The 19,011-nt window shown below is 51.7% G+C and overlaps 1 protein-coding gene across 2 annotated transcripts in view; it reads right to left on the bottom strand.

Annotated features, from left to right (window-relative positions):
* LOC122552990 (ribosome-binding protein 1-like) overlaps positions 1–19,011 on the bottom strand; it is a 147,517-nt gene that overhangs the window by 24,772 nt on the left and 103,734 nt on the right. For both annotated transcript variants that reach the window (XM_043696342.2, XM_043696344.2), the window contains 4 exons: positions 17,360–17,452; positions 15,932–16,006; positions 497–586; positions 283–375 (listed from right to left, as the gene is read on the bottom strand). In XM_043696342.2, the coding sequence (XP_043552277.2) occupies positions 283–375; positions 497–586; positions 15,932–16,006; positions 17,360–17,452 (351 nt within the window). The remainder of the gene's footprint in view (positions 1–282; positions 376–496; positions 587–15,931; positions 16,007–17,359; positions 17,453–19,011) is intronic.

The raw sequence follows: 19,011 nt of genomic DNA, 5'->3' as shown, positions 1-19,011 counted from the left end.
CCAGTATATGGATGGGATAGGTATGGAGGGCTATGGACCAATTGCAAGTAAATGGGTCTAGATTAATTGTGAAATCTGGGTGGCATGGATAAGTTGGGCCAAGGAGGACAGATACCGATTAGAGCAACACAACCAGGTTAATTGGAATGAATAGGCATAATTTTCCTTTCAGTCTCAGTGTAAATGGGGTCTCCTTGTTTAATGAGAATAATCTTCCAAAATCCGTTTGTTTCACAAGGGAACAGAATGGAAAAGCCTCACACCGAGTAAACATGACGTCACCTTCTGAGCTTGTGCCTCAGACTCTGCTAACTTCCCTTTCCACACGTGCTCCTCCTCTTCCACGCTTTTCTGTAGGTCTTTCAGCATTCCCTCCTGTGAAATTGAGCAAAGGAGAAAGCACACACACTGAAATATTCAGCTCTGGCACAGTGGTCGACTCTGTTCACATATTAGCAACAGGTCACAGAGGAGAGAAGAGTTTGAATGAACTCACTGTCTCAGCAAGAACTGTTCTGTATTGGTCACAATCTGCTTGTAAAGTGCTTTGGGCTTCTTCGGCTTCTTTTAACTTAAGTGCTAGATCCTGAAATAATTGGAACAGAAGAAATGAATCATCATAAACATTTCTGTTGGCAATGGAAAGGAAGGACTTACATTCAATTGCCTCAGGGTTCCAAAGGTGCTGCACAGCTAATGGAATCCTTTAAAGTGAAGACACAGAGACATACAGTATAGAAATAGATCCTTTGGTCCAACCAATCCATGCCAAACATAATTCCAAATGAAACTAGTCCCATGGTTGTGATGTAGGCAATGCAGCAGCCAATTTTCATACCCAAGATCCCGTAACAGCATTTGCACGACAGCCAGATTATCTTTTTTTTTTAATGACGTGGAACAAATATTGAAAGCCAAAAGGCCTTCCTTGGTCTTCTCCAAATATCGCCACATACAGAAGACAGAACTTCAGTGTAGTGCTTTACCCAAAAATCAGTATATTCCCCAGGCATCCTGGATTCATAATCACACTGTCAGTGTGGGATTTGAACTCCCAACTTCTGACCGAAAGACAGGGATGTTAATAAGGAGTCACAGCTAAGTATCATAATACATCAGGGGGTAAGAGGGAAATCATTGTAGCAACTGTAGACAACAGACATTGGAATATGATGTACACAATGGTTGTAGGGACGGTGTGTATTCAAACATGAGCAAGCTGCAGTTTACACCGATGTGTAAGTTAGGAAAGTTAACTCATCTAGTAACCCAACACCCAGCCCTACAGGCTTAAGTATCGCCCTACAGGCTTATGCCTGAAACATTGACGCTCCTGCTCCTCAGATGCTGCCTGACCAACTGTGCTTTTCCAGTGCCACACTCTTTGACCCAACCCTATACCTCAATAGCCACATGAAAGCACAGAACACAAAGAAAAGGTCATCACTAGGGTGGTAGATTAATTTGCATGGAGTAGAATGTTCCCATTTTCTGTGTTTAAGTGAGTGCGGGGGGGGGGGGGAGTGTTTTATGTGAAGATTAACACAGCTCCATCTCCCATTGAAGGTGAATAGACTCTTAGCAGGCAGTGGAATCAAAGGTTAACGGGAATAGATGAGAATGTGGAATTCAAAACTCAAACAGATCATCCGTGATCTTTTAGAATGGCAGAGGGCAGAAATACAAAAGGGTCCAGAGGGGAAATGTTTTCACGCAACAAGTGGTAAGTGTCTGGAACGGGCTACCAGAAGTTGTTGTGGAGCCGAGTATAATTCTGTCATTTAAGAAACATTTAGACCAGTATATGGATGGGATAGGTATAGGGGGCTATGGAGTAATTGCAGGTAAATGGGTCTAGATTAATTGTGAAACCTGGGTGGCATGGTTAAGTTGGGCCGAAGGGCCTGTTTCCTTGCTGTACACCTCTATGGCTCTATGAAAAGCTCAAGGGTCTAAATAGCCTATTCTGCTCCTAATTTGAATATTTGTTATGCTAAAATGATTGGCCTATGAATGTAGAACTCACTGTTATCTGGTATGATGTGGCTAAACCACACAGGTGTCCTTAAGGGAAATGTTATACGGAATGCGAGGAATACAATAAAAAGAAGCTCACACCAAAAGAGGTAAACAAGTACAAGGAAGGTCACGTGAAGCAAAAAGAGTCATGGATTTGCTCAGCCAAATAGCCAGCTTCTGTGTTCCAGAACCTGGCTGGAAATGGTCTACTCCTGGTCATTATCTGAAGATTCCTGATCACCCTTTTGGCTCGGAATATGTGTAGTTCCTGAGGACCAGAGGAAGAGATTCTGCTCGAGTGCTGTTGGTTCGACGCAGTGGACGTGTGCTGGCAGGGGAGAAACCACGGGGGTCGTGCTGTGAGTCGTCGGAGCTGCTGGAGACCATTGCTGGATCGTGATTGGACGTTGGAGGATCCTTTGGTTGTGCTGACCTGCTCTTGGTGGATCTTTATGCTGGCTTCGGCCTAACGCCAATTCAGGTAACAGCCAACCTCTGAGCTATGGCCTCCGCAGCCGCTCGCAGCCCTGGCCAGGGCATCCGCAACACAGTCAGGGTGACTGTGAAGAAGGTGGAGGAGCACACACCGGTCGATCGGACAGTGTTTGTGAAGAAGATTTTGCTGGAGTGCTGCGGGTTTGAAGCAGAAGGGCCAGCAAGCCTCGCTCTTTGCCTCGGAGGCCTCCAAGATAATCTTCCGGTCCAGGGTCCGCTCGGTGGAGCAGGACGAGACGTGCTCACGTTTCTTCTTCCAGAAGGTGCACAAAGAGAGCTCCGTGCTCAGCAGCCTGAAGGAAGAAGATGGCTCGGTAACGTCATCTCAGGCTGACATCATGAGGATCAGCAAATCCTTCTATGCCAGTCTGTATGACTCGAAGCCAACCGACAGCGCGGCCTCCAAGTCGTTCCTGTCCTCTATCACGGAGGTCCTAGACGACGGAACACGAGAGAGGCTGGACCAGCCGCTATCTCTGGATGAGCTGACCAAGGCCCTCGAGTCCTTCGAAAAGAATAAAACTCCCGGAAGCGACGGCTTACCGGTCGAGCTCTATTCTGCTCTTTGGGACTTGATTGGCCGGGACCTGCTGGAGGTGTATGTCAGTATGCTTCGGGCAGGTACCATGAGTGAATCCATGAGGAAAGGCATCATCACCCTCATCTACAAGCAGAAGGGGGAGAGGGAAGAAATTAGAAATTGGAGACCGATCTCACTGTTAAACACAGACTACAAAATCTTGTCAAAGGTCATCGCCAACCGGGTCAGGTCTGCTCTGGGGTCGGTGATTCACCCTGACCAAACCTGTGCTGTGCCGGGCAGGAAGATCGCTGAGAGTCTCGCACTCCTCAGGGATACGATCGCCTACGTGCAGGACAGGGGGGTGGACACCTGCCTGATCCGACTGGACCAGGAGAAAGCCTTTGACAGGATATCGCATACATATGAGGGATGTCCTCTCCAAAATGGGCTTCGGGGAGGGAATCGCTAATTGGATCAGACTGCTCTACACCAACATTGTCAGTGCAGTCTCAATCAATGGGTGGGAATCAGATAGCTTCCCAGTCAGATCTGGAGTCAGGCAGGGCTGCCCTCTCTCTCCTGCCTTGTTTGTGTGTTGAATAGAGCCATTTGCCGAGTCCATCAGGAAGGATGCGAGCCTGAAAGGGGTGACTATTCCTGGCAGCGGGGGTCTGCAGGTGAAGGCCTCCCTGTACATGGATGACGTCGCCGTTTTCTGCTCGGATCCGCTGTCCGTGCACAGACTCATGTGCATTTGTGACCAGTTCGAACGGGCCTCGGGGGCCAAGGTAAACCGAGGCAAGAGCGAAGCCATGCTCTTCGGAAACTGGGCCGACCAATCCTCGATCCCCTTCACCGTCAGGACTGACCACCTGAAGGTGCTGGGTATTTGGTTCGGAAGGGCTGGGGCGTGCGCCAAGACCTGGGAGGAGCGGATCAGGAAGGTGAGACAGAAACTAGGCAGATGGGAGCAACGGTCGCTCTCCATCGCGGGTAAGAACCTGGTCATCAGGTGTGAGGTACTCTCAGTATTGTTATACGTGGCACAGGTCTGGCCTATCCCCAGAACCTGTGCTGCCGCAGTCACCCGGGCCATCTTCCACTTCGTGTGGAGATCAAAGATGGACCGGGTCCGAAGAGATGTAATGTACAAAGACCGGTGCAATGGGGGAAAAAACACACCCAATGCAACCCTCACCCTGATGGCCACCTTTGTGTGTGGCTGCATCAAGCTGTGCGTGGATCCCCGGTACGCAAACACCAAGTGTCACTACGTACTGAGGTTCTACCTGTCCCCGGTGTTGCGAAGGATGGGCCTGGCCTCGCTGCCGCGGAACGCTCCGAGTAGTTGGACCGTTCCGTACCACCTGTCCTTCGTGGAGAAATTTATCAAGAAAAACACCTTTGACCACAAGTCCATCAGGAAGTGGTCAGCACGTAGTGTCCTTGAGACCCTTCGGGAAAAGGAGAGGGCGGATCCTGTCGAGCGGTTCCCTGAGCAGACTGTCAAAGCCATTTGGCAGAATGCCTCATCGCCAGAACTTTCCAACAAGCACCAAGACATGGCTTGGCTGGTGGTGAGAAGGGCTCTGCCTGTGAGATCATTTATGCACGCCCGGACTCTCTGCCGCACCGCACGCTGCCCTCGAAGCGGCTGCGGGGGGGACGAGACTGTCACACACCTCCTTCTGGAATGTGCCTATGCAGAGGAAGTCTGGAGAGGAATGCAGTGGTGTCTGTCGAGGTTCGTCCCGAGCAGCGCCGTGACGCGGGACTCCGTGCTCTACGGCCTGTTCCCCGGGACGCACACCGAGACGAACATCAACTGCGCCTGGAGGATCATCAACTCGGTGAAGGACGCTCTCTGAGTGGTCCGAAACCTGCTGATCTTCCAGCTGAAGGAGTTGACCCCGACTGAGTGTTGCAGACTGGCACATTCCATGGTCCAGGACTACGTGTTGAGGGATGCGCTGAAGCTTGGGGCAGCTGCCGCCAAGGCGCGGTGGGGAAAGACCACCGTCTTACATCTGCCTGCCTAACGAAGAACAGGGGGCCCACGCAGTCATTTGGGCTCCGCTGGCGTCTGAGCTCAATGTAATCGCACTAACCTGTGAATATGAATGATTACCCTGTTTCGATACGTAAAGAAATGGAATGTTTACAGAATGATGACATGTCCAATTGTATAGATTAAATATATATGAATAAAGTATATTTTTGAAATAAAAAAAAGTGTGTACTGCCTGCAGGATTTCCCTGGGGCAGGCTACTTCGATGTCACCTTCAGGAGCGTAAAGCAATGTGAGCAGCTCCTGAAGGTCTTCAAAGAAAAGGAAGGGGAGCCGCTGTTCTCCATCTTGTCGGCGGTCCCATTGTGTGTGCTTCCTGCACAGAGGAGTCGGGTTGTTACAATCCACATGTACAACCCCTACGTGCCAGCAACTGATGTCCTGACGTTCCTGGGAAGATATGTCCAGGTCGAGGGTCAAAGCACCGACGTGGTTGACCCTTTCGGGATCTGGACCAGCAAACGACAGGTCAAGGTAACCCTGAGGGTGGACGCCAGCGGGAATATCCTCCACCCACCCTCCAGCTTTGCTATCGGAGGGAGCAGAGGGTACCTGACTTATGCAGGGCAGCCAAAAGTGTGCCGAACCTGTGGGAGGTCAGGCCACATGGCGGCGGACTGCAAGGTCACGATCTGTCGCAATTGCAAGAAGGAGGGCCACCCGACCAAAGAGTGCAAGGAGGAAAGGAACTGCAATCTGTGCGGGGAGGCGGGCCACGTGTACAGGGCCTGCCCAAGACGAGGGGCCGCCACCTACGCGCAGATGGCTGGAGGCGGGCCACAAAAGGACGGCAAGGCACCGCAAACCGGCAAGGGAATGGTGGCAGGAGGCATGCAACAGGAAGGACAGGCCGGAGCAGAGCAGATGACAGCGACCGGAGAGGTACAGCTGCCGAGCGAAGCTCCGACAGGACAGGAGGAGGAGGCGGAGAAGGGAAAGAAGGAGGCAGAGGAATGGACCGTGGTGAAAAACAGGAAGAGGAAAACCCATCCGGTCACCAAGACCTCCCAGAAAAAGGGGAAAAGGCAGCTGCAGGTGGAAGATACGGACAGCTCTTCGGAGGGTGAGGACGGAAGAAAGGAGAGTCGTCACCAAAATGAGAGGCAGAGCGCTGCGAGGAGAAAGGACAGCAGCAACTGCCAACCAAGGGACGAGCCTCCTGAGGAAATGGGAAACCACCACCCCCCACCAGTTGAAAGCCAGGAGGGACCCACCGCCCCACAGCTCCAGGTCACTGGGAGCAGCGACCCTCTGACAGCCCCGCTGTCAGATATAGAAACAGACAGCGTGGACCCTGGTCTCGGCCCGATGACACCGGAGCGGGCAAATGGGCCGAGTGAGGAACTGGACAGTTACCTCAGCCCAGCGAGGGTCCAGCAGTTTGCGTACTGCACGGGGATGCAGACAGCTACCCCAGAGGGGCAGGACCAGCAGCAATCGGACATGGGTAACCTTACAACCTGTTAACAAAATGGGGTTTAAAATTGCAACCATCAATGTGCGCAGCATAAAATCTGCTGCGCGATGTATTTCAACTCTGGCCTTCCTGGCCAACGTGAAAGCCGACGTCCTGTTTCTGCAGGAGTGTGGGATACCGCACCTCAGCAGTTACAGGAGATGGTCGAGCTTGTGGGCCCATGGCCCGTCAGTGTGGTCGGGGGGCAACGATAACCGCTCCTCGGGCCTGGGTATTCTGTTACGGGGAGGCAACTTCACCATCTCCGAGGTTAAGGAGGTGGTGGGCGGGCGCCTCCTCGTTGCTGATGTTACCTACAGAAACGCTCCCGTGAGACTAATTAATGTGTACGCCCCAGTGGGTAAGAGTGAACGGTTGGCCGTCCTGCAGCAGCTTCCACTGTTGCTGGCTACGTCCAGGCCGGTCATTCTGGCCGGAAACTTCAACTGTATCATTGATGCAGATGGACGATCCGGCGGGGGGGGACAGTAAACTGGACGCCACGTCCAGAGCCCTGATGGACACGGTCAAAGACGCCAAGCTGCACGACGTCTTCAGCGCCTCTGCAGACGGAGCGCAGCGTAGACACACCTGGTCACGGGCAGACGGGTCTATCCGCTCAAGGATAGATTACCTGTTTGTGTCCCGAACGTTCTCGGTCAGATCCACCAACGTCAAGCCGGTGTTCTTCTCTGACCACTGCCTCCTGCTGGCCGACTGTCACCTACAGGATGAGCAGCGGGCTGGTAAGGGAACGTGGAAACTGAACACCAAGCTGTTGACCCCGGGAAACATTGAGGAGCTCAAGAGGGATTACGCAGGTCGGAGAACCGTGAAGTCCCTCTTTGAGTCCCCAGCAGACTGGTGGGAAACAGTAAAAGGGAACATCAAGAGGTTCTTCATCCTCAAAGGTGTTCAGGAGGCGAGAGAGAGACGGGGAAAACTGTCCCAGCTCCAGGAAAGTATGCAGAACCTGCTCCTGCTGCAGACGTTGGGGGTCGATGTCACGGAGGACCTCAAGGAGGTGAAGGGCCAGCAAGCCTCGCTCTTTGCCTCGGAGGCCTCCAAGATAATCTTCCGGTCCAGGGTCCGCTCGGTGGAGCAGGACGAGACGTGCTCACGTTTCTTCTTCCAGAAGGTGCACAAAGAGAGCTCCGTGCTCAGCAGCCTGAAGGAAGAAGATGGCTCGGTAACGTCATCTCAGGCTGACATCATGAGGATCAGTAAATCCTTCTATGCCAGTCTGTATGACTCGAAGCCAACCGACAGCGCGGCCTCACAGTCGTTCCTGTCCTCTATCACGGAGGTCCTAGACGACAGAACACGGGAAAGGCTGGACCAGCCGCTATCTCTGGATGAGCTGACCAAGGCCCTCGAGTCCTTCGAAAAGAATAAAACTCCCGGAAGCGACGGCTTACCGGTCGAGCTCTATTCCGCTCTTTGGGACTTGATTGGCCGGGACCTGCTGGAGGTGTATGTCAGTACGCTTCGGGTAGGTACCATGAGTGAATCCATGAGGAAAGGCATCATCACCCTCATCTACAAGCAGAAGGGGGAGAGGGAAGAAATTAGAAATTGGAGACCGATCTCACTGTTAAACACAGACTACAAAATCTTGTCAAAGGTCATCGCCAACTGGGTCAGGTCTGCTCTGGGATCGGTGATTCACCCTGACCAAACCTGTGCTGTACCGGGCAGGAAGATCGCTGAGAGTCTCTCACTCCTCAGGGATACGATCGCCTACGTGCAGGACAGGGGGGTGGACACCTGCCTCATCAGCCTGGACCAGGAGAAAGCCTTTGACAGGATATCGCATACATATATGAGGGATGTCCTCTCCAAAATGGGCTTCGGGGAGGGAATCGCTAATTGGATCAGACTGCTCTACACCAACATTGTCAGTGCAGTCTCAATCAATGGGTGGGAATCAGATAGCTTCCCAGTCAGATCTGGAGTCAGGCAGGGCTGCCCTCTCTCTCCTGCCTTGTTTGTGTTCTGTATAGAGCCATTTGCCGAGTCCATCAGGAAGGATGCGAGCCTGAAAGGGGTGACTATTCCTGGCAGCGGGGATCTGCAGGTGAAGGCCTCCCTGTACATGGATGACGTCGCCGTTTTCTGCTCGGATCCGCTGTCCGTGCACAGACTCATGTGCATTCGTGACCAGTTCGAACGGGCCTCGGGGGCCAAGGTAAACCGAGGCAAGAGCGAAGCCATGCTCTTCGGGAACTGGGCCGACCAATCCTCGATCCCCTTCACCGTCAGGACTGACCACCTGAAGGTGCTGGGTATTTGGTTCGGGGGGGCTGGGGCGTGCGCCAAGACCTGGGAGGAGCGGATCAGGAAGGTGAGACAGAAACTAGGCAGATGGGAGCAACGGTCGCTCTCCATCGCGGGTAAGAACCTGGTCATCAGGTGTGAGGTACTCTCAGTATTGTTATACGTGGCACAGGTCTGGCCTATCCCCAGAACCTGTGCTGCCGCAGTCACCCGGGCCATCTTCCACTTCGTGTGGAGATCAAAGATGGACCGGGTCCGAAGAGATGTAATGTACAAAGACCGGTGCAATGGGGGAAAAAACACACCCAATGCAACCCTCACCCTGATGGCCACCTTTGTGTGTGGCTGCATCAAGCTGTGCGTGGATCCCCGGTACGCAAACACCAAGTGTCACTACGTACTGAGGTTCTACCTGTCCCTGGTGTTGCGAAGGATGGGCCTGGCCTCGCTGCCGCGGAACGCTCAGAGTAGTTGGACCGTTCCGTACCACCTGTCCTTCGTGGAGAAATTTATCAAGAAAAACACCTTTGACCACAAGTCCATCAGGAAGTGGTCAGCACGTAGTGTCCTTGAGACCCTTCGGGAAAAGGAGAGGGCGGATCCTATCGAGCGGTTCCCTGAGCAGACTGTCAAAGCCATTTGGCAGAATGCCTCATCGCCAGAACTTTCCAACAAGCACCAAGACATGGCTTGGCTGGTGGTGAGAAGGGCTCTGCCTGTGAGATCATTTATGCACGCCCGGACTCTCTGCCGCACCGCACGCTGCCCTCGAAGCGGCTGCGGGGGGGACGAGACTGTCACACACCTCCTTCTGGAATGTGCCTATGCAGAGGAAGTCTGGAGAGGAATGCAGTGGTGTCTGTCGAGGTTCGTCCCGAGCAGCGCCGTGACACGGGACTCCATGCTCTACGGCCTGTTCCCCGGGACGCACACCGAGACGAACATCAACTGTGCCTGGAGGATCATCAACTCGGTGAAGGACGCTCTCTGGGCGGTCCGAAACCTGTTGATCTTCCAGCTGAAGGAGTTGACCCCGACTGAGTGTTGCAGACTGGCACATTCCATGGTCCAGGACTACGTGTTGAGGGACGCGCTGAAGCTTGGGGCAGCTGCCGCCAAGGCGCGGTGGGGAAAGACCACCGTGTAACATCTGCCTGCCTAACAAAGAACAGGGGCGCACGCAGTCATTTGGGCTCCGCTGGCGTCTGAGCTCAATGTAATCGCACTAACCTGTGAATATGAATGATTACCCTGTTTCGATACGTAAAGAAATGGAATGTTTACAGAATGATGACATGTCCAATTGTATAGATTAAATATATATGAATAAAGTATATTTTTGAAATAAAAAAAAATGTGTACTGCCTGCAGGATTTCCCCGTGGCAGGCTATTTCGACGTGACCTTCAGAAGCGTGAAGAATTGCGAGCAGCTCCTGAAGGTCTTCAAGGAGAAGGAAGGGGAACCTCTGTTCTCCATCTTGTCGGTGGTCCCGTTGTGTGTGCTTCCTGCGCAGAGGAGTCGGGTTGTAACAGTCCAGATGTACAACCCTCACGTCCCAGCAGCAGATGTCCTGACCTTCTTGAGAAGATACGTCCAGGTCGAGGGAGAGAGCACCGATGTGGTCGATCCTTTCGGGATCTGGACCAGCAAGCGGCAGGTCAGGGTAACCCTGAGGGTCGATGCCAGTGGGAACATCCTCCACCCAACCTCCAGCTTTGCCATTGGAGGAAGCAGAGGTTACCTGACATACGCAGGGCAGCCAAAAGTGTGCCGAACCTGCGTGAGATCAGGCCACATGGCGACGGATTGTAAGGTGACCGTCTGCCGAAACTGCAAGCAGGAAGGCCACCCGACCAAGAAATGTAAGGAGGCCAAGATCTGTAATCTGTGCGGCGAGGCGGGCCACATGTACAAGGCCTGCTCAAGACGAGGGGCCGCCACCTACGCACAGATAGCGGGAGGTGGCAACACGAGCTGTGGACCGCCTAAGACCAGCAAGGTACCACCAAACAGCACTGGAACGGTGTCTGAAGGCACCCAGAAGGAAGGGTAGGCTGTAGCGGAGCAGACGGCAGACAGCGGGGAGATGCAGCAGCCGATCCAAGCTCCTGCAAGACAAACGGAGGAAATGGAAGAGGAGGGACCAAAGGAGGCAGAGGATTGGATTACTGTGAAAAGCAGGAAGAGGAAACCTCCCAAAGCCACCCAGCGAGGGGGGAAGCGACACCAACGCGACAAGGACACATGCAGCTCTTCCGACGGTGAGGACGGGCGCAAGGCGGGTCGTAACCAGAGGAAGAGACAGAGCGCCGCGGGGAAAAAGGAGGGCAGCACCACCCAAACAGGAAAAGACGATCCCTCTGAGGGGACGGGTAAAGCCCTCCCCCCACCCGGTGAGAACCATGAGGTACCCACCGGCCCACAGCTCCAGGTAACTGGGAGCAGCAGTCCTGTGACAGCCCCGCTGTCAGATGGAGAACTGGACTGTGCGGACCCTGGGCCCGACCCAAAGACACCAGAGCAGGGAAATGGCTCCAGTGTGGAGCCGGACAGCTACCTCAGCCCTGGGAGGGTCCAGCAGTTTGCCGTCACCACGGGAATGCACACAGCTACCCCAGAGGGGCAAGACCAGCAGCAAATGGACACTGTTAACCTCGTAAACTGTTAAAATGGGGATAAGAGTTGCCAGCATCAATGTGCGTAGCATCAAATCGGCTACGTGATGTGTTTCTACGATGGCCTTCCTGGCCAACGTTAAAGCCGACGTCCTGTTCCTGCAGGAGTGTGGGATACCGCACCTCAGCAGCTACAGGAGATGGTCAAGCTTATGGGCCCATGGGCCGTCAGTTTGGTCGGGGGGCAACGATAGCCGCGCCTCCGGCCTGGGTATCCTGTTGAGAGGAGGCAACTTCACCATTCCGAGGTTAAGGAGGTGGTGGGCGGGCGGGCGCCTCCTCGTCGCTGACATCATGTACAGGAATGCTCCCCTGAGACTGATTAATGTGTACGCCCCAGTGGGTAAGAGTGAACGGTTGGCCGTCCTGCAGCAGCTTCCACTGTTGCTGGCTACGTCCAGGCCGGTCATTCCGGCCGGAGACTTCAACTGTATCATTGATACAGATGGACGATCCGGTGGGGGGGACAGTAAACTGGACACCACGTCCAGAGCCCTGATGGACATGGTAAAAGATGCCAAGCTGCACAACGTCTTCAGCGCCTCTGCAGACGGAGCGCAGCGTAGACACACCTGGTCACGGGCAGTCGGGTCTATCCGCTCAAGGATAGATTACCTGTTTGTGTCCCAAACACTCTCGGTCAGATCCACCGACGTCAAGCCGGTGTTCTTCTCCGACTACTGCCTCCTGCTGGCCGACTGTCACCTACTGGACGAGCAGCGGGCTGGTAAGGGAACTTGGAAGCTGAACACCAAGCTGTTGACTCCGGGAAACATTGAGGAGCTCAAGAGGGACTACGCAGGTTGGAGAACCGTGAAGCCCCTCTTTGAGTCCCCAGCGGACTGGTGGGAAACAGTAAAAGGGAACATCAAGAGGTTCTTCATCCTCAAAGGTGTTCAGGAGGCGAGAGAGAGGCGGGGAAAACTGTCCCAGCTCCAGGAAAGTATGCAGAACCTGCTCCTGCTGCAGACGATGAGGGTGGATGTCACGGAGGACCTCAAGGAGGTGAAGGGCCAGCAAGCCTCACTCTTTGCTTCAGAGGCCTCCAAGATAATCTTCCGGTCCAGGGTCCGCTCGGTGGAGCAGGACGAGACGTGCTCACGTTTCTTCTTCCAGAAGGTGCACAAAGAGAGCTCCGTGCTCAGCAGCCTGAAGGAAGAAGATGGCTCGCTAACGTCATCTCAGGCTGACGTCATGAGGATCAGTAAATCCTTCTACGCCAGTCTGTATGACGCGAAGCCGACCCACAGCGCGGCCTCCCAGTCGTTCCTGTCCTCTATCACGGAGGTCTTAGACGACAGAACACGGGAGAGGCTGGACCAGCCGCTATCTCTGGACGAGCTGACCAAGGCCCTCGAGTCCTTCGAAAAGAATAAAACTCCCGGAAGCGACGGCTTACGGTCGAGCTCTATTCCGCTCTTTGGGACTTGATTAGCCAGGACCTGCTGGAGGTGTATGTCAGTATGCTTCGGGCAGGTACCATGAGTGAATCCATGAGGAAAGGCATCATCACCCTCGTCTACAAGCGGAAGGGGGAGAGGGAGGAACTCAAAAATTGGAGACCAATCTCACTGTTGAATGCAGATTACAAAATTCTGTCAAAGATAATCGCCAACCGGGTCAGGTCTGCTCCAGGGTCGGTGATTCACCCTGACCAAACCTGTGCTGTGCCGGGCAGGAAGATCGCTGAGAGTCTCGCACTCCTCAGGGATACGATCGCCTACGTGCAGGACAGAGGGTTGGACATCTGCCTGATCAGCCTGGACCAGGAGAAAGCCTTTGACAGGATATCACACAGGTATATGAGAGATGTTCTCTCCAAAATGGGCTTTGGGGAGGGAATCTGCAATTGGATCAGATTGCTCTACACCAACATTGTCAGTGCAGTCTCAATCAACGGGTGGGAATCAGATAGCTTCCCAGTCAGATCTGGAGTCAGGCAGGGCTGCCCTCTCTCTCCTACCTTGTTTGTGTGCTGTATAGAGCCATTTGCCGAGTCCATCAGGAAGGATGCGAGCCTGAGAGGGGTGACTATTCCTGGCAGCGGGGGCCTGCAGGTTAAGGCGTCCCTGTACATGGATGACGTCGCCATTTTCTGCTCGGATCCGCTGTCCGTGCGCAGACTCATGTGCATATGTGACCAGTTCGAACGGGCCTCGGGGGCCAAGGTAAACCAAGGCAAGAGCGAGGCCATGCTCTTCGGGAACTGGGCCGACCAATCCTCGATCCCCTTCACCGTCAGAACCGACCACCTGAAGGTGCTGGGTATTTGGTTCGGAAGGGCTGGGGCGTGCGCCAAGAGGAGCATATCAGCAAAGTGAGGCAGAAACTGGGCAGATGGAAGCTACGGTCGCTCTCCATCGCGGGAAAAAACCTGGTCATCAGGTGTGAGGCACTGTCATTGCTATTATACGTGGCACAGGTCTGGCCTATTCCCAGAACCTGTGCCGCTGCAGTCACCCGGGCCATCTTCCAGTTTATATGGAGGTCAAAGATGGACCGGGTCCGAAGGGACTCGCTGTACAAAGATCTGGGCAACGGGGGAAAAAATACACCCAATGCCACCCTCACCCTGATGGCCACCTTTGTGTGTGGCTGCATCAAGCTGTGCGTGGATCCCCGGTACGCAAATACCAAGTGTCACTACGTACTGAGGTTCTACCTGTCCCCGGTGTTGCGAAGGTTGGGCCTGGCCTCGCTGCCGCGGAACGCTCCGAGTAGTTGGACCGTTCCGTATCACCTGTCCTTCGTGGAGAAATTTATCAAGAAAAACACCTTCAACCACAAGTCCATCAGGAAATGGTCAGCACGTAGTGTCCTTGAGACCCTTCGGGAAAAGGAGAGGGCGGATCCTATCGAGCGGTTCCCTGAGCAGACTGTCAAAGCCATTTGGCAGAATGCCTCATCGCCAGAACTTTCCAACAAGCACCAAGACATGGCTTGGCTGGTGGTGAGAAGGGCTCTGCCTGTGAGATCCTTTATGCACGCCCGGACTCTCAGCCGCACCGCACGCCGCCCTCGAAGCGGCTACGGGGGGGACGAGACTGTTACACACCTCCTTCTGGAATGAGCCTATGCAGAGGAAGTCTGGAGAGGAATGCAGTGGTGTTTGTCGAGGTTCGTCCCGAGCAGCGCCGTGACGCGGGACTCCGTGCTCTACGGCCTGTTCCCCGGGCCGCACACCGAGACGAACATCAACTGTACCTGGAGGATCATCAACTCGGTGAAGGACGCTCTCTGGGCGGTCTGAAACCTGCTGATCTTCCAGCTGAAGGAGTTGACCCCGACTGAGTGTTGCAGACTGGCACATTCCATGGTCCAGGACTATGTGCTGAGGGACGCGCTGAAGCTTGGGGCAGCTGCCGCCAAGGCGAGGTGGGGAAAGACCACTGTGTAAAGTCTGCCTGCCTAACAAAGAACAGGGGGCCCATGCAGTCATTTGGGCTCTGCTGACGCCTCAGCTAATTATATGGGCATATGATCAAAAAATGTACAGACCTGTATAAAAATGATAAATTCTGATCTCTGTATGTACATGTTTACATATGTATGGCATGACCAACTGTACAGGCCATCAAATTATTTTATGAATAAAGTATATTTTTGAAATAAAAAAAAGATTCCTGATCAACGTTGTCTCTAAAAGGTGTGTGGGTTCACAACTGTGCAGTAATCTAGAAGGTACCACACACCAAAACAAAACACTCACAACAGCAAGCATAAGCGAGCGGAGATGAGCATTAAGTTCCAATTGGAAAAGAGAACGGACAGGTTAAAGTGGAACTGTGACTGCAGAGTTCAAGGTGGTGTGCTGGACATGAGCAGCACGTGACAAGAAGAACAGGCAGTCGAGGCCAGGATGAGTTGGCAGAACCCTGGGAGAGACTGAGCTTCCAAAGGCGAGGGCACGCTGGTTTCATCAGCCAAGGGTTGCTCAAGTGGGTGATGTCAAACTATTCTGTGGTGGACAGGGAGATGGCAAGCTGTGTGTTTTTTTCCCTGCTCTTTTTCATTCTTCGTCCACTCATGTGAGTTTGAGCTCTCCTGGCAGGCAAGGGGAGCAAGCAGATGTGAAATGTGCAAGTCCAGGGAATGGCCGGGGAGAATGGGACACACAGGAGGAGAGAGAACTGGACACGGCTTGAGTTAGAAATCACCTGATAATTGTTCAGCATTTCTCACTGGCAAGTATCTGTAATCATCAAGAGGTCAGGACAGGAGGTGGGTACAACTGTGATGTCTTACGTAATTGAATAGTCTGACAATGCTAACTACTCATGAAGAATTACCCTGCGTCTCTGTAACAAAAGCCAACTGTATGCCAGTGTGAAAAAGGAACAGAGGGGAGAGGTTTTACAGTTAAAAAGCCAGATACTTCACTCTGACATTTGCTTCTTTCTGCCAGCAGTACTCACGGAGGGGTCTTTATTTGGCTGGTTCAGGAACTCCAACGTCTTCTGCTTGAACTCCTGTAACCAATCACTATAAAGCTGAAACATAACATATTCGTTAGTACAGAACGGTGTTGCACTAAAAGCAACTGCTTTAACTTACAAACCTACAAAGGAGATGACTATTCAGCCCATCCAGATTATGCTGAAAAGGCTATCCAATCAGTTCCACCTGACTTACTCTTTCCGACTGGGTTTGTAAATGTTTCCTTTCCAATTATTCATCCAATTCACTCCTGAAAGTTACTATTAAATCTGCCTCCACGACCTCTTCAAGCTCGGCATTCCCAGCACAACATCTCACGTAAAATGTAGGTTTTATTTTCATTCTTTTTGCATATTCATTACATTCATTTAGCTGATATGTGTCACTAAACTGCAAACATAGGGTAATTTTAATTTAGTGTTTAAATTCATGGTTTAAATGAAAATTACAAAGTTTGAATGATTAAATGCATTTGCTTTCATAAAAAAAAGGCCTCAGTTAAAAATTACATTCCTGCTATTTAGAACTAGGACTAAAAGCGGACTGAACATTCACTTGTTCCACCTCTCCTGACGGCGCTGCCGTTGCTGATGTATCACTGCATGGGGGTCAGTTGCTCAGTTGGCCAGTGACTGATGTCAATTGTGTGGGTTCAATGGTGCCCCCAATTCCTGGGCCAGCTGAAGGTCCTACCACGCCACTTCCCTGAGGTGCGGTGACCCTCAGGTTAAATGCACCACAATCATCTCTTATAAGGGAACAGCACTGTGGGACTCTCGGACTATGTTGGGACTGTGGTGCTGGAAACGCACAGCAGGTCAGGCAGCATCCGAGGAGAATCGAGATTTCAGGCATAAGCCCTTCATCAGGAGTATAAGCCCGTCTCCTGCTTCTCGGATGCTGCCTGACCTGCTGTGCTTTTCCAGCACCACGCTCTCGACTCTGATCTCCAGCATCTGCGGTCCTCACTGTCTCTAGGACTATGGTGACTTCACCTTTACTATATGACCCAACAAGGCTTTCAACTGAGGCACTGCTGCCTGGCTATGGCTCAGCCTGATCTATAAAGCTCTGACATCACTTGCATGATCATTTGTCTTAACAGAGTTCAGACAGTTTGACAGCTGAGGCTGAGCTGGATTCACTGGAAGTCTGCACATACATGGATGTTCCAGCAGGGGTCACTGGATAGCAATCAAAAGGAGGACCTGTAGAGTCTTTTCCCCTCAGTTCAGCCAACTGAGCACAGATTGGACCTCGCATCTTCAATCTGGTGTCAAGCATGATGGGAAATGTACAGTATTGTTGCTGACAGTACAATTTAGAATTCCATCTTTTCAATTAAAAACACAGTTGCTGGCCCACTAAAATTGAGATCATTTAGACAACAAATAATCATCTCTTACCTGTTGTGAGGATACTGACACCTCTGGGAAGAGCCCCTGAAGCATTTCTTTGGTCTGTGTGTGGACCAATCTTAATTGGTTCTCTGCCTCTTCCTAAAAAGAGATACATAAATAGATTTATTTAATAGGTGAGAATAAGTCTGACCAGGAATGTGTGATGAATCGTGCAGTCCAATCAATCTGTCCCTGATATGACAGCAATCTCATCAGGGAGAAAACATCAAAAAGAAATTTGATATGAGACAGGAGTTTTCATTAAATGATTCATGATGATCAAGAACCCATTTCTCCTTCTGTTTCATTAATTTGTTGAAAATACTTTTGATTAAAAGCACCCATAACATCACTAAATGCAGGATTGACGATGTCAAAGATAACCAAGCCAGTCTCTAGAAGCCACATTTGCACTGATGCCTCTCTCTTTGTTTTGGGAATCCATGCCCATGACAATCAGGTGTTGTTTTGTTTTTGCATTTCAACCAACACCACCATGTTCCTCTCTTGACTGCTCCACCGTTGCCAGATTACCCAACATCCAGCATCGGATAAGTAGAAAATTCCTCCAACTAAATATTGGCAATTGTGAGGCCATTGTTGTCATTAACCCTCCACTACCCCATTCAATCTTTGCTCCCCAGCTACCAACTCCATTCCTCTCCCTGGCAACATTCTCAGATCAAATCACATTTGAGTCAAATATAAGCTTCCAGCCTCACTATGATGGCCGATCCCATCTCCATAACACTGCCAAACTTCACAACTGCTTTAGCTCATCCGTTGTTCAAAAACTTCAATTTATGCCTTCATTATTCTGGATTTAACTATTCTCAATTCTGCTGAAAGATCACAGACTTGAACATTAACTCTGGTTCTCTCACTACAGAAATATGCCCACTCAGGATTTAAGATGCAAAATTTGTTGCAGTATCAGACATTTGGATTAACAGGATGTGGTGAGTGTTAGATCATGGGTTTTCTGAACCAGATGAAGGTTATGGAGGGTGTGGAATGGGAAGATGGTCATCTCACAAAAGTTTGAGCTGACAAGAACCTAAATGAAGTTTTCAGCAAAAGGTAGACTGAGCTGGGGGCAGAGATCAGAAATTGACTTGATACTGCAATTAATTTAAAATCTCAAATAGTGACAGAGAACTAGAGGTGTCATTCGGGTATGTATCAACTTCGATCTGGAAGTTGTCCTTTATCAGCAGGCGATGGTGTATGGGTTGAACGTGAAGACATTGTTTTCGCCAGAAGTGTCAATATCCAACGAATAGACAATAGACAATAGGTGCAGGAGTAGGCCATTCAGCCCTTCGAGCCTGCACCGCCATTCAACATGATCATGGCTGATCATCCTTAATCAGTATCCTGTTCCTGCCTTATCTCCATAACCCTTGATTCCACTATCTTTGAGAGCTCTATCCAACTCTTTCTTAAATGAATCCAGAGACTGGGCCTCCACTGCCCTCTGGGGCAGAGCATTCCACACATGGTCATGATAGTGCCCTTAGTAAATGGACTCTAACATATTCAATCAACCAGATGATTATTTTGATAAATGAGACTATTTTGATGCACACATGAATCAGCAGAACATCAGAGATGCTTACTGGGGTGCATTCTTTATCGTACCTTCTAATGAAAGCAGC

The sequence above is a fragment of the Chiloscyllium plagiosum genome, unplaced genomic scaffold (assembly GCF_037043375.1).
Source record: "Chiloscyllium plagiosum isolate Xiang-an unplaced genomic scaffold, Cpla_swu_hap1 HiC_scaffold_10, whole genome shotgun sequence".
In the NCBI taxonomy this organism is placed as follows: Eukaryota; Metazoa; Chordata; class Chondrichthyes; order Orectolobiformes; family Hemiscylliidae; genus Chiloscyllium; species Chiloscyllium plagiosum.
The sequence above is the reverse complement of the archived record's forward strand: the minus strand, read 5'-3'. Positions and strand labels throughout refer to the sequence as shown.